This window comes from Xyrauchen texanus, chromosome 1, assembly GCF_025860055.1.
Source record: "Xyrauchen texanus isolate HMW12.3.18 chromosome 1, RBS_HiC_50CHRs, whole genome shotgun sequence".
NCBI classification, from domain to species: Eukaryota; Metazoa; Chordata; class Actinopteri; order Cypriniformes; family Catostomidae; genus Xyrauchen; species Xyrauchen texanus.
Genome location: NC_068276.1, coordinates 10,035,688 through 10,049,512, shown reverse-complemented (window position 1 = coordinate 10,049,512; position 13,825 = coordinate 10,035,688). Strand labels below are relative to the sequence as shown.

The following is a 13,825-nucleotide window of genomic DNA, read 5'->3' as shown; positions in this document are numbered from 1 at the left end:
CATCTGCCCTTCACTGTTCACTTGTCATTTTGAGAAACTGGTGAAATTTAGCACTTGTCACACCAGGACCAAATGACCAAAATGATCAAATAGATTCTGTGAATGTCCAATTTCAACTGCTTTGATCAGAGTTGAACAAATAGGATTTTCATAAGTTATAGCACCCCCTAGAATCAGAAATTTATTAAAATGTGCATATGACCTCAGAATGTTCTGGTGTCCAAGTGTTTTATGTTTTGTAGAGTTTGAATATTGCACTCACAAGATACAGGCCAATTTGTCTTTATAGGCCTCACCCAAAACCATATTGGCTTCTTCTAAACGACTTAAAGAATCAAAATGCTTTTGATAAATTTTTTGCCAGGAGTGTATGTAGATGATGAATACCAGATTTTGTGCAAATCAGACGAACACCCTAGGACGAGATTAAAAAAATAAAAACCATATGATTTGGGGGCACTGAAGGATTCAGAAAAACTACAGAATTTCATTGTAGCCTATATGGTTCCAGAGTTAATTAGCTTATTAGAGCGGCACGTGTGGCTGATTCACAACTAATTTGATATACAGATCAATATTTAAGTTCTTTTATCTATAATTGTCGCTATACAATGTATGTGCATGAGGGGATCCAGTTCATCCTGACTCTCACGTGACGTTAGTGCGCTGGCATTTTCAAATGTAAGCAAAACCAATTACGTTTTTGAACAGTGTTCTCTTTACATTTACATTACATTACATTTATGCATTTGGCAGACGCTTTTATCCAAAGCGACTTACAGTGCACTTATTACAGGGACAATCCCCCCGGAGCAACCTGGAGTTAAGTGCCTTGCTCAAGGGCCCAACAGTGGCATCTTGGTGGTGCTGGGGCTTGAACCCCCAACCTTCTGGTCAGTAACCCTGAGCCTCAACCACTGAGCCACCACTCTTTTAAACAAATGGAGCTGCACTTCAGGTTGTATCATGTCAGTTCTCATGTGAACATGCCAACGTGCTTACAATCAAATGAGAGGCTGCGTGAACTCGATCCCCTTATGTAGAGCGCATTGTAGAGTGACCAGAAGTACACAATTATGGTGAAAAGGACTTAAAACTGCACTATGAAAATGTTTTGGTTAAAAATGTATAAATTGCTATTACTGAGTAAATAAACAATCAGTGTTCAAAACATTGTCCTTACCTTACCTCGACTCACTATGGTAAGCCTATAAAATGTATTTGTATTTTGAGCTGTAGGGTCGGATTTGGTATGGAATTGCCGGCTTATATTGTTCATCCTTGTGTCATTCCGTAAACACAGTGAAAAAGTACCGCCACATTTTTACCTTCGGTGCTTTGCCTTTAATAAGAAGAAATATTCAATTCAATTGGGTTCTGCACCTTTGCTGCTTGACCCCTAATAAGAAGATAAACTGAAAAAAATACAACAATACACACAGGACATCAGTCTTGGATTCAAATGAGGGGCAATAAATTAGGGGTGGGTGTGTATAGTGGTTGAGACTCAGGGCCAATAAATGGAAGGTTGCTGGTTCAATTCCTGAAAGAAGTAAGCCATGAGCCATTATTACAACAATGCCCTTGGCAGGGTTGTTAAAAATTTTGAATTTATAAAGCTGTGCATATCATGATACACCATTTTCTAAAGCCTCTACATCATCAACATGATGAATACTTTGCTGAAAACACTTGTTGTATGCAATGCACTTGATGTCTACTGCCTCCAGTTGAATGTTTCCATGTGGACCTTGCAATATCTTTAAAAAAAATGGTTGCCTTCATATTGTAATGCACATGTCTTTTTGCTGTGATCTCTTAGCTGATTTTGACATAGTAAAACTAACTAGATACATTTCCTGAAGAAAATGCTCCCAGTTGAAAGAGCCCAAACCCATATCTCTACGATGTTCTGGTGCAGAGATATGGGTGTTGCTATATGGTTGCTAGAGTGCTCTAGATGGTTGCTAGGCAGTGGCCCGGATGAGTCAAACGAGCCCACCATCAGGAATGATATTCTGATTCCAAGATATGTAAAGTATATTGCAACACAGTTCATGGGGTTTTCCATCTGGATGCTAGGCAGTTACCAGGATGATACTTATGACTGCTTGACAGCCAATGGTTACTAGGGTTGCTAGGGTGCACTTTATGGTTGCTAGGGCATGGCTAGTCAATTAGCAGTGTGATACTTAAAGACTGCTTTCCAGCCCAAATCAAAGGAAGCCACCAACGTGGTTCTACAATGTTCTGGTGCAGAGATAAGGGTTTGACTGTATGGTTGCTAGGCAGTTGCCAGGGTGATACTAAAAAGACTGCTTGCTTACCCTGAGTCAAAAGAGCCAACCCCCTTGTCTCTATGATTTTCTTATCCAGAGATATCCTTCTGAGCTATTTTAAATGAAAGTCAATGGTGCTGGTTGCTAGGGTTCTCTTGATGGTTGCTAGGGCATGGATATTAAGTTCTAAGTATTCAAAGACTGCTTGCTAACCCAAGACAAAAGAAAAATTCCACCAAAATATGTGCATAAAATATGACACAACAGGCTTTTGATCTCTCAATCATCACTACATTCCATTCATGACCACCACAATGAAAAATCAAAGATCTTTGAAATTACTGACATAGATATATCTAATATTATGTCTATAATATATGTATATAAAGTAGGAACTGGTATTTAATTGTGTTTTTATATATTCAGCCTGCTCTATCATTATAAAGATTTCATTGTTTTGCATAACAAGCAGGATATGAAATTAACTTTTTTGCCCACCAGCCACAGTGGTAACATATAATACCACATTATTTTTATTATCGTAATGATAATTTTGCAACATTCAAATGGAAAGAAACTTCTTGTTCAAGCATTATTCCTGAGGCTGTACTGAAATATGATGACACACAAGGCTAATGTTGTTGTATGTACAGCAACAAATATTTGGAATGAAGCAATTTCTAAATAAGGTAAACCTGCAGTTTCATTCACAATGCATGTAAAATGCAAACAGCTCCATAGAAATAAAGTAAACTAAACTCAAAGCACTTCTTGAGATGGTCTGAGATCATTTGCAGCATTCTCATAGACAACACTATTCTTTTAAACTGTTTTCAGACGACCGAAGCAGAGAACAAAGAGTGAGAACTCAAGGAATGTGCTTTTCGTGAGAAGTTCTTGTGCTGCGCTCATGAGTGCCAGAACCTCTGAACACACAGCAAATCAGACGTGCATCAACAGCTTTTCTTTCATCAGTTGTTTCTCTGATACGTCTTACAGGTCACCCACCACAGTGAGGATAGATGTGCAAAATTACCCACCATTGTGCATGAAATACCCAAATTTGGCCAGTTGGCGGGTGTTCATTTCAATCCCTAATTACAAGCTATTATGATACTATGGGCTATAATTTCGTCGCTATGCTAAGCACAGTACAACGCGCAACTACCATGCATTACATCTTTTCCAATTTTTGTGAGAGTGCTAATTCTATGCACAATTTTGTGCCAGTGCAATGTATCAGTGGGCATGGCTGGGAGTATTCATGCCATCTGGGGATGTATGCATGCAAATTGTGGGTGAATTGCCAGAGAAATAAGTTATATTCAGAGGTATGTCTGTTTTTTTGCGCAAATTCTAAAGTTAATACCTGCATTTGCAGTTTGGAGGTTCCACCATCAGGGCTTAATAAAGTTCATGTTCAAACTCTGAAAATATAGTGGAACATCAAATTATGTCCCTGACAATCACTGCTGTATCCGTTTTAAGAAACAATTTTTATTTCTTTGTCTTTGATTTTCTTTTTCCTTTTTTGTTAATGGCATTGGTCTTAAACTTTCTCGAGGTAATGGTTTATTTTTCAATTATTATTATCATTATTGTTGAAAAGTTTATATTTACAATTGTATTTATGATCTTATTTGTATTAGTAATTTTCCAACTGTTGTTGTATGTTAAGTGAATTTTTGAGTGACTGCAAACGCGAAATAGGTTGGAGAGGGTAACAGTTTTGGATTTGTGGAGGTCATTATATAAAACATTGTTTGAAATTTTATTTGAATTTAGATACATTTTTGGTTTAAGTTTTTAGTGTTTTAATAAATTAATTTATTTTTCTAAAGAAAAATCAACCAGTAGACATGCGTGAAAAAGAAACACACACAGAGTGAAGATAATATCATTGGTCCTGAGGACAAGAATAATACAGAGGAGGAACGGAAAAGAAAAAGTGTTGCAGGGTGAGTCATGTTGTACAGAGATTTGGATCTTAATTATGTTAGTAGATCACAGGGGTCAAGCTCAGGGGTCACAGAGGTCACACTTAACTGGACGAGTGTGCAAGAGACCCAGTAAAAAAAAGAATACATTTCACCTTTTCAAGTCAATATAGTTTTTAGTGCATAAAAAGTGGAAAAAAATACTTTTTTTTATTATTATTCATTTTGTATTTGATTTGCTGAATTGTAATGTTATACATACCAATAGACCAGTGAGAGGAAGTTGTCATGGCCAAACTCACAAAAAATTGGTATCTCTGGAAAGCCCAGGGAGTCCTCAAAGACACCTTTAGATGTATTACTATAGCATGTAAATGAGACAAGTAAATAAAAATAGTAATATACAAAAATGAATTGCTGCATCTTAGGAGAATAATGACCTTAAAGCCTAAAAAATTTATAAATAAATATTGCATAAAAAAAAAGGCATTCTTTTTTTAATTTTGTCTATGTTTAAAAAACAGCTTAATTTAAAAATAAATAAAAATAAAAACATCCGACAGACTTTATATTTCGGTCTACCGTATGTCAGAATGTTTAGGGTAATAATTTTCTCCCTTTCAATTCATGAGTTTAAATTTGAATTCAATTTACACCTAAGGAGGTCTATAAAACCTGCAGAAAGCTATCCGTTAACATTTCTCTTCATTTCAAAAGTACGATTCCCCCCCAGGAATTATGCTACCTGCTTGTAGCCACCCTTGCTCATGGTCATTCAGTTCAGAGCATACTTTTTTTTTTAACCAATCAACCGAGCAGTAAATGTGAATGTGTCTTAATCACTCTAGAGCCATAGGAAAACTGTGTCCTGATGTGCTGGCAATGCTGATTGGCTGATGACCCCACAATAACATGCACAGTCTCAAGACCTTAACTAGCTTGACCTGTGATTTCAAGGCAGCAAACAGGAAAAATGTAAGTCCATTACATTTTACCTACCAACAGGGGTTAACTGGACCTACTAAACTGTCAAACCTTAATCTCTTGGTCAAGAACCAAGGCCCACCCTGTCATGCCTTAATTTGCCTTTGATGTATTAACACTCCATCTTTGCAAGTGAGCTAAGACATATGTTGCTCCTGTATGCCACATCCTTCTAGAGAGTTTCTTTTGTGCACTGGCGGTGATCATATTTAACCCAGCACAGAAGGAACAAAAGCACACTCTGTGTGCAATCACCCTCTATGCGAAATCCTTAGGCCAAGGAAGACCGATAGTATCTGACAGGCTCACATGAGCAAGTCGTTTTTAAAAAGTAATTTTCTTTATGTTCACTTTTTGGGAAATACAGCAAGCTAATAACATCTAATCCAGTGTTTTTGGCGGCCTTTTGGTGTCTGTTGTAGGGAGAAGGGGAAGACTGAGAGCAAACTTGTCTCGCTGACAAAAGGCTGAATGTGTAGATTATTATGGGTCTGTCCCAGATAAATGACATAAATGTTCAAATTGTGTTGGATCACTATAAAAGGGGAAAACAGGTTTAATCTGTCTTAAATAACAAAGAGTTGAAAGATACTGAATTTCAAAGGATGTGTGGAACGAATTGTAAAGTAAAAGACATACAACAGAGGGACGGTGATGAAGAAAGAGAAGTGAAAAGCATAATCAAATCTGTGCAGAACAAACATTTTTGGACAATTAAGTAACATTGCAAATATAACAAAATATCAAACCAAGTGGCAGCTGCAAACAAATGCTGCAAGAGCTTTTCTCCTTTTTGCAATTGCTTTTAACCAAGCTGCCCCAAGGTGATTTTAGTGTATGAACTCAATTCCCCTAAAGTTGACGCAGGTGTCCTATCAGAGTAACCACAACTCTGGACATGTTCCAGTCAATTTTGACAGCCAGAAAGAAGTACTTTTACATTAATTTGAACAATACATCTACTGTTTTATATTTAGAAACCAAACAAATTTCTTGAAATATGTGCTTGTGCTATCTTTCATTAAAATACATGTCACTTGCTTTGATTTTTTTTTTATATAACACTAAGACATCCAAACAATTTGAAGTGTGGCTTAAGAGTGCAAATAATTTTTGGGGCCACTGAAAGACAAAGAGTGGTTGAGAAATACCTGGTGACAAGCACAGCAGCGTCCACAGAAGGTGGGTCATCTCTGCTACCAGGAACGTGATTGTTGCCCAGGAATTGGCTACCGTATTCCTCATGCTGCCAGTGACAGAAGCTCTCCAAGGCCTTTTCTCCATGGTGGCCCACCTTCAGCTTTTCCTGAGAAAGACATTGATAATATCTCTAAATTTCACAATAATTTACAGACTATGGTGCTGCAAAACATAAATTTAGATTCATTTCATTGAATTTCATTCAAATTAATTAATTCAAAGCAGCATCTTAAGTAACAAATCATTAGATGTCTTTTAAACTGGCCACTGTCAATATATTCAATATATCTTAACATTTTTGGACTACACCAGCATATTGCCATGTAATAAGGTACATCAACAATTCTAAAATAAACAACTTAAATAAATACATATCATATTTGCTCTCCAACTTGTAGTTCATTTGACAATAGTGGAGAGTATGTACTTGTGACGAGGCAGGCGAAGAATGAGGATTAAAATGCAGCTTTATTTACAAAAGAATAAACAAACTAATTCAGAATAAAATGCAAACCAAAACACAGGGAAATTAGCATAATACAATACATGCAAAGACTGACCAACTAACCAAGGGAAACGAGGGCTAAATACACAAAGGAAAACATGGAACACCTGGGGAAACAATCAGGGAAAGAGGAACACCTGGGGAAATAATCAAGGATAATCAATCAAGAAATAAAACTACAAAGGACTACAAATCTAACACAGGAAACAGGAACAGGGAACTAAACAAGAATTTCAACATAAAAGTCTAGCTAAATACAGGGAATATATGACAGTACTCCCACTGTGATTTACACACAGAATTCCCGTGCATTCATGTAGCTTTACTGGAGCCTTTGTTATTTGTCATATAACAATGATGAAAAATTCTAAATTAATAAGAGAACAGAATATAAGTGTTTAGATGTGGGTAAGTTGACCAGATGCCAATCTGCTCTCAAGTGTGTTTTTGCTGTTTATACACTTTTGTTACAAAAAAAAGATTTGATAACTGCCAGATGTCTGTGAAGAAATCAAACTTGGCTGATGATGTAAATGCAACTTGCATTTGCCTCCTTCAGGGCATGTTAATGGATTATGTCTTTGATGATTCACTGATCACACAATTAAATCAGCATGGCTTTTAGAATTGGCTGGTTGGACTTGCAAAAGGTTTGTTTCAAACTTACCCTTTCTCTTCGTCTTTTATTTCATTCTTTCTTTTTTTTACACCACAGGCTGTGTGTCTAAAAGTTTTGCCCTGAAGTAGCTCTTCATCACTATTCAGCGATGTCCTGACATAAATCAAATCAGACTTTTGGCAGACACTGCAGAACCTTGGGAGAGAACACTATCCAGCAATAAAATGTAGAAGAAAACCAGTAGTTACCAGCGCGCACGCGCGCACACACACACACACACATATACACAGAGTGAAGATAATATCATTGGTCTGGAGGTTATGAATAATACAGAGGAGGAACGGAAAAGGAAAAGTGTTGCATGGTGAGTCATGTCATACAGAGATTTGGATCTTAATTATGTTTGTAGATCACAGGGGCCAAGCTCAGGGGTCACGGAGGTCACACTTACTGGACGGGTGTGCAAGAGAACCAATTTGGTGACCCGGATGTTAAGCCTCACACCCAAAGTCTGGTGCTGAAACATGCTGTACACCTGCAGAAATAGAGCAACAAAGAGAAAGGGAATTACATTTCTGCATATTTGTCACATGTTCGAAAAATCCAGAGACACTGTTTGTTATATTTTAAAGATGTTATTGTTAAGGTGTTATAAGAAATCATCAAGGGTTTTGCAATGCCCATTGCAAATGCCTTTACACAATATTTACTAAGAAAACATGCACTATCCAATGAAAAGGCTGTCGTAGATTTTGGAACTGACACAAAAAACAGTGACAATTCCATGTGGGATAACGGCCGTTTCACACATACTCCGTGTGCAGTGTGTATGCAGTGCGTATGCGGTGCGTATACGGTACAGGAGCAGCACGCGCTATAGTGCTTTCACATATGTTGCGTTTGCAGTGCGCTACTGATCCGCAGTTTCTGTGTGCCACAAAATCAAAAATGTGTAAGGAATTTTGATTTTAAACCCAAACGTTAAATTTGAGATTGTTTAAGGCATTGAAACAGTATGAAAATTCATTTTAATCATTGTGATTCTTTGTTTTACATGTAGTTCGAGTTGAAGAAAAGCTATCGCGCTATATCTGTTGCTAAGAAGGAGAAGAATGAGACGCATTTGCGTTCACTCTGTCTTTTTTTAGGGTAAAAAATCATATAGGATGGCATTTTGCAACTTTTGGGACTATAATCATCATTTTTCTTGACCCTGTAATTTAGTAACTGTAGAACACATTAACTGAAATTATGCGTATATGATGAAATGATTACAGTTTCTTGTCAATCTATGTCTATTTTAATGTGAACAATGCGCTGCCACTTTAATTCAGTGCGGTGCAGCACAGCAAAAATAGACTCGGTGCGTAAATGATAGCTGCACTGCTGTATACGCACCGCAACTGGAACGGATCGACGGATTGCATCCGCGTGCAGTGTAAAAGCTCTAACCTGTTAACGTGGGTACGGGAAAAATTCGCACTGCAAACGGAGTATGTGTGAAACGGGCGTAAGTTAAGTACAGATAAGGGAGTGATTATATATTGATGAGAAACCAGCATCTGAAGGGAAATTCACATACAAGAGATGGTTCATATCAGAGTTTTATTTGAATAACAGCACAATTTTCCGTAGGGCTGTCGACCTCGTCCATGAACATTGTAAATCTAAGGACCTCTGGGAGGACAAAAGGAGGCTTACTTTCTTACCAAATCACACACATCTGGATAATTCATTCAATATTGATATTTATCTTCATATAACTCACCACTGCTATTAAAGACACAGGAGAAAAAGCAAATATGTACAGTAAGAGGTTAGATTCGCTTTACCACAACAGATGCAATGAAGTGTTAAGTCTTTGTTTATTTAGGTTTCCTTCAAAATAACACAATAGGCAACAGAGTTGTTTAGAGTTTTATCAATGGTTATGTAGTCTGATTGTACTTTATTACATAGGCACATTTCCAGATACACACAGTTCATGCTGTTTGCAAACCTGTTCTGAATGAGCAACTAGACAAAAAAAAAAAATGTTTCTTTCTTAATCCTAAACACACACTCTCATTAGTTAGGATGGAAGATTTGCTTGTTAATGTATATATGAAATAAAAGTCAACCCTAGTTAACATGTGCATGTTAACATGAGTCATCTGTGCACATTATTCTAAAGAAAGAAAATGTTTGTCTTCATAATCTTCATATTCAAATCAAAATATAATAACATTCACTAACTTAACTTTCCCATAAACGACTTTCCTCCAAATTGCTCTTTTTCAGCCTTCCCTCCAACAACTCCATTTTGGTCCATAAAGGTCCCTTTTTATGATCCAGAATAATTTGCAAAAAAAAAAAACTTAAGTCCCATCTTATATATATTGTTCTCTTTGAAAATCCTTTATACTCAGAAATATGCCATATAGAGAATTAAAATGGTTTGCAAACAGCATTTCACTATAATCTTAAAGAAAAGCAGAACTACAGAGTAAAAACTTCTGAAATCATTCATCCTTCAATTTGTCAATGGATGATTAATGTAAATTAATATTAGCAATACAAAACTGATAGTTCCAACTGTAATCCTTACGATCTATCTTCACCAGATGTGAGCGATTTCTACACTGTCTACACTGAACACATCAAAGTGAATGTTCTAAACTGTCCATTTGTATTGTTGGCAGGAATAGCGTTAGCGCAAAATAGAGTGGGACATCAATTTACTGTAACCCTTCCTACTCGTGTCCGGTGTAGACAGGGTGTTACTGGTAACACATGTGGCCGTGGGCTATGTGGTAATGGTGATAAGATAAAAACTGTTTCAAATCACTAAAAGGAAATATGTTCTTCTGGGAAGGTAACTTTTACACACCCAATCTAGTATCGTTAAGAAATGTCGCAGGCAAGCATCGTTTAAATTGTAAAAGTAACGGTCAGCTTTTTAATAATGAATGAATGAATGTATGAATGACTATTCAAAATATTTCCCCATTTTATGTTTCTCTTTTCCCTTTCAAGGTTAAAATATTTTTTGTTGAAAGTACGGGTGTCAAACTCCCTCAAATGGCCGGTTGAAAATCTAGCAACCATGCAATTACTAATAATATTGCATATTTTGTGCATTGAAATTCACATGTCACCATAGCAAAGGGGTATACCCTAAAATTTGTTTTTATAAAAATGTAATAATCCGAATGGACCATTTTTATATTTTCCTTAAAGTGAGAATCTACTAACAAACAAACAATTTACATAACAGTGAATACTGTTTGCTTAATTTAAGTATAAATAGGCTTTCCTTTCCACCTATGCCTATGACATCTGATACATTTTCACAAAATTGGAACAAAAATATGTTTGTTTATTATGAAAGGCTTGTAACATGCTTATTAATAAAGCTGAATTTAGACAGAAAATGTTTTTATTGTCTTAAAGCACCACATTACTATAATTTGTCAGAATCCGCCTATTGAGTACACCTCATCTAGTGAATATTTACATAGACTAACAAATAAAAAATATGTGGGCATGCCAAGGATGTGATTATGTAAAAGTAGGCCTTAATGTCTTTCTGTAGAGGAAGTCCTGTGCTGATGTATTCATCTGTGGGATGTCACAAAGTAAGGAAAATTTGCCATTTTTGCAGCTTGGTTTTAACAAATTATCTTTTGTATTGTGGAGAAAGTTTTGAGTTCTAAAACTTACAGTATGTTTTATAGTACAAGGCACTCTTTCGTGTTGGGTTAGAGTCCACCTTAGTCGAGTCCGAGTCAAGTCTGAGTCTTTAATCAATCGAGTCAGAGTTGAGTCGGACTCCATAAGAGCCCGAGTCGAGTCCGAAAGAATCTGAATTAAAATGGTAACCGTAAACTTAACATAAATATTTTAAGCTTATTTTAAACTTCACAACTAAGAAATATATTTTATGATTAGTATCCTGCTGAAAAATCATCAAAGTGGTTTCAGAATGAAAGCATATTCTTTAGGTGTATGAAGACAAACCTGTCCTTCAACACATTTCTTATTGCGTTCTGTTGACATTTCATTAATTTGTTGCTTTTTCCCCTCCACTCAAACATAGACTACAGAAAGTTATGTTTCAAATTTTTATTAAATTTTTATTTCTACTTTAAATTATCTAAAGAAATAATAGCCTATACTGAGATTTCTTCCAAAATCTTTTTTCTCTATTTGCTGTCTGGAAAATACAGTATATACAAATGATTCAACACAGTAATAATTAATACTCGCTGAGATGTTATGTCTCAAAAAGCCCACTGATACTATTAGGGCCATGTTGTAACGAACATGATTTTCTAGTTAATTTGCGGTAAACTGCATAATGCAGGGCAGTACTGTGTGCTGCTCAAGTACCAAAATCCCTGATGCCACAGAAGATTAAAAAAATTATAATAATTTATATTTGCTTGAGCGGCAGCCACGTAAATCTACAATCAGTCTGAAATCTTTAAAATCCAACCAAAGAAAATTTATTTGAGTTCTTCTTTAACTGCAAAAACATGGACAATATTAATTTTGAGTCATAAATTTAACAGAATTGTCCTTCAAAAGTGTCTAGATGTAGTCTAAAAAAAGTCAAGCATAAGCTGCCCAGTGTAAAAATTCAACCAACTAAATTCATCTCGTAACATGAAGTCAAGTCAAGTGGTTTTCATTGTTGTTCAACCATACAGTTAGTACAGTACATAGTGAAACGAGATAACGTTCCTCCAGGACCATGGTGCTACATAAAAACAACATAGGACAAACACAGAACCACATGAGACTACACAGACTAAATAAAATTTCTACATAAAGTGCACGTGCAAACGTGTGCAAAAACGTTTGGACACTGTACGGGACAGTACAATAAATTACTAAAAGCAACAGGACAATAGGCACAGTAAGAGACAGTGCAGTGCCGACAGTACACATTTGTAATCTGAGTAGTGCAAAAAGATGACACTTTCTAAAAATGCCAAATGTAAACATAACATACTATGAAATAGTGTTCTATGGACATAGCAGTTATTGAGGTAGCAGCCAGATATAAGTGACAATGAATTAAAGTGCAACTCTGGACATGTGTAAAAGTTGGATAGTGTACAGGGGTGTGTGTCAGTCCAGACTCTGAGTATTGAGGAGTCTGATGGCTTGGGGGAAGAAGCTGTTACACAGTCTGGCCGTGAGGGCCAGAATGCTTCAGTACCTCTTGCCAGATGGCTGGAGGGTGAAGGGTTTGTGTGAGGGGTGTGTGGTGTTATCCACAATGCTGGTTGCTTTGCGGATGCAGCGTTTTGTGTAAATGTCTTTGATGGAGGAAAGAGACCCCAATGATCTTCTCAGCTGTCCTCACTTTTCTCTACAGGGCTTTGCGGTCTGAAACGGTGCAAGTCCCAAACCAAGCAGTGATCCAGCTGCTCAGGATGTTCTCAATAGTCCCTCTATAGAATGTAGTGAGGATGGGGCGTGGGAGATGTGCTTTTCTCAGCCTTCAAAGAAAGTAGAGACACTGCTAGGATTTCTTGGTAATAGAACAGGTGTTGAGGGACCAGGTGAGCCTCTCTGTATGCTGACTCATTCTTGCCGATGAGACCCACCACGGTCGTGTCATCGGCGAACTTGATGATGTGGTTCGAGCTGTGCATTGCTACACAGTCGTGAGTCAGCAGAGTGAACAGCAGTGGACTGAGGACACAGCCCTGCAGGGCCCCAGTGCTCAGTGTGGTGGTGGTGGAGATGCTGTTCCCGATCCGGACTGACTGAGGTCTACCAGTCAGGAAGTCCAGGATCCAGTTGCAAAGGGCGTCGTCTGTTGAACGGTTGGGACGATACACAAACTGCAGTGGGTCTAGTGAGGGGGCAGCTGGGTCTTAATGTGCCTTATGACGAGCCTCTCGAAGCACTTCATGACGATGGGTGTGAATGGGACGAGACGGTAGTCGCTGAGGCAGGACACTGAAGACTTCTTTGACATGGGGACGATGGTGGTGGCCTTGAAGCATGTTGGAACGACAGCGCTGCTCAGAGAGATGTTGAAGATGTCGGTAAGAACATCTGCCAGCTGGTCTGCACATCCTCTGAGCACTCTGCCAGGAATGTTGTCTGGTCAGTCAATAATAATTATGTGCTGTTTATATGTTAAGAGTTGCAGTCTGCTTTAGCGATAACACTTTTTTACCCCGACTATTTAAAAAGTTACACATATAATTAATCAAGCTATTATGGACCAGTTCAAGCTAAAAACACTGTGTGGACCACAAGAGATTACAGAAGCCTACATGTGTAAATACATTATGCCTAA

At 37.3% G+C, this 13,825-nt stretch overlaps 1 protein-coding gene across 1 annotated transcript in view; it reads right to left on the bottom strand.

The window, feature by feature from the left end:
- The window catches only part of adamts17 (ADAM metallopeptidase with thrombospondin type 1 motif, 17), a 273,229-nt gene that overhangs the window by 213,570 nt on the left and 45,834 nt on the right, over positions 1-13,825 (bottom strand). Inside the window, exons 5-6 of the mRNA XM_052129527.1 lie at positions 7,976-8,059; positions 6,352-6,506 (exon numbers count right to left, since the gene is read on the bottom strand). Of these exons, the coding sequence (XP_051985487.1) occupies positions 6,352-6,506; positions 7,976-8,059 (239 nt within the window). The remainder of the gene's footprint in view (positions 1-6,351; positions 6,507-7,975; positions 8,060-13,825) is intronic.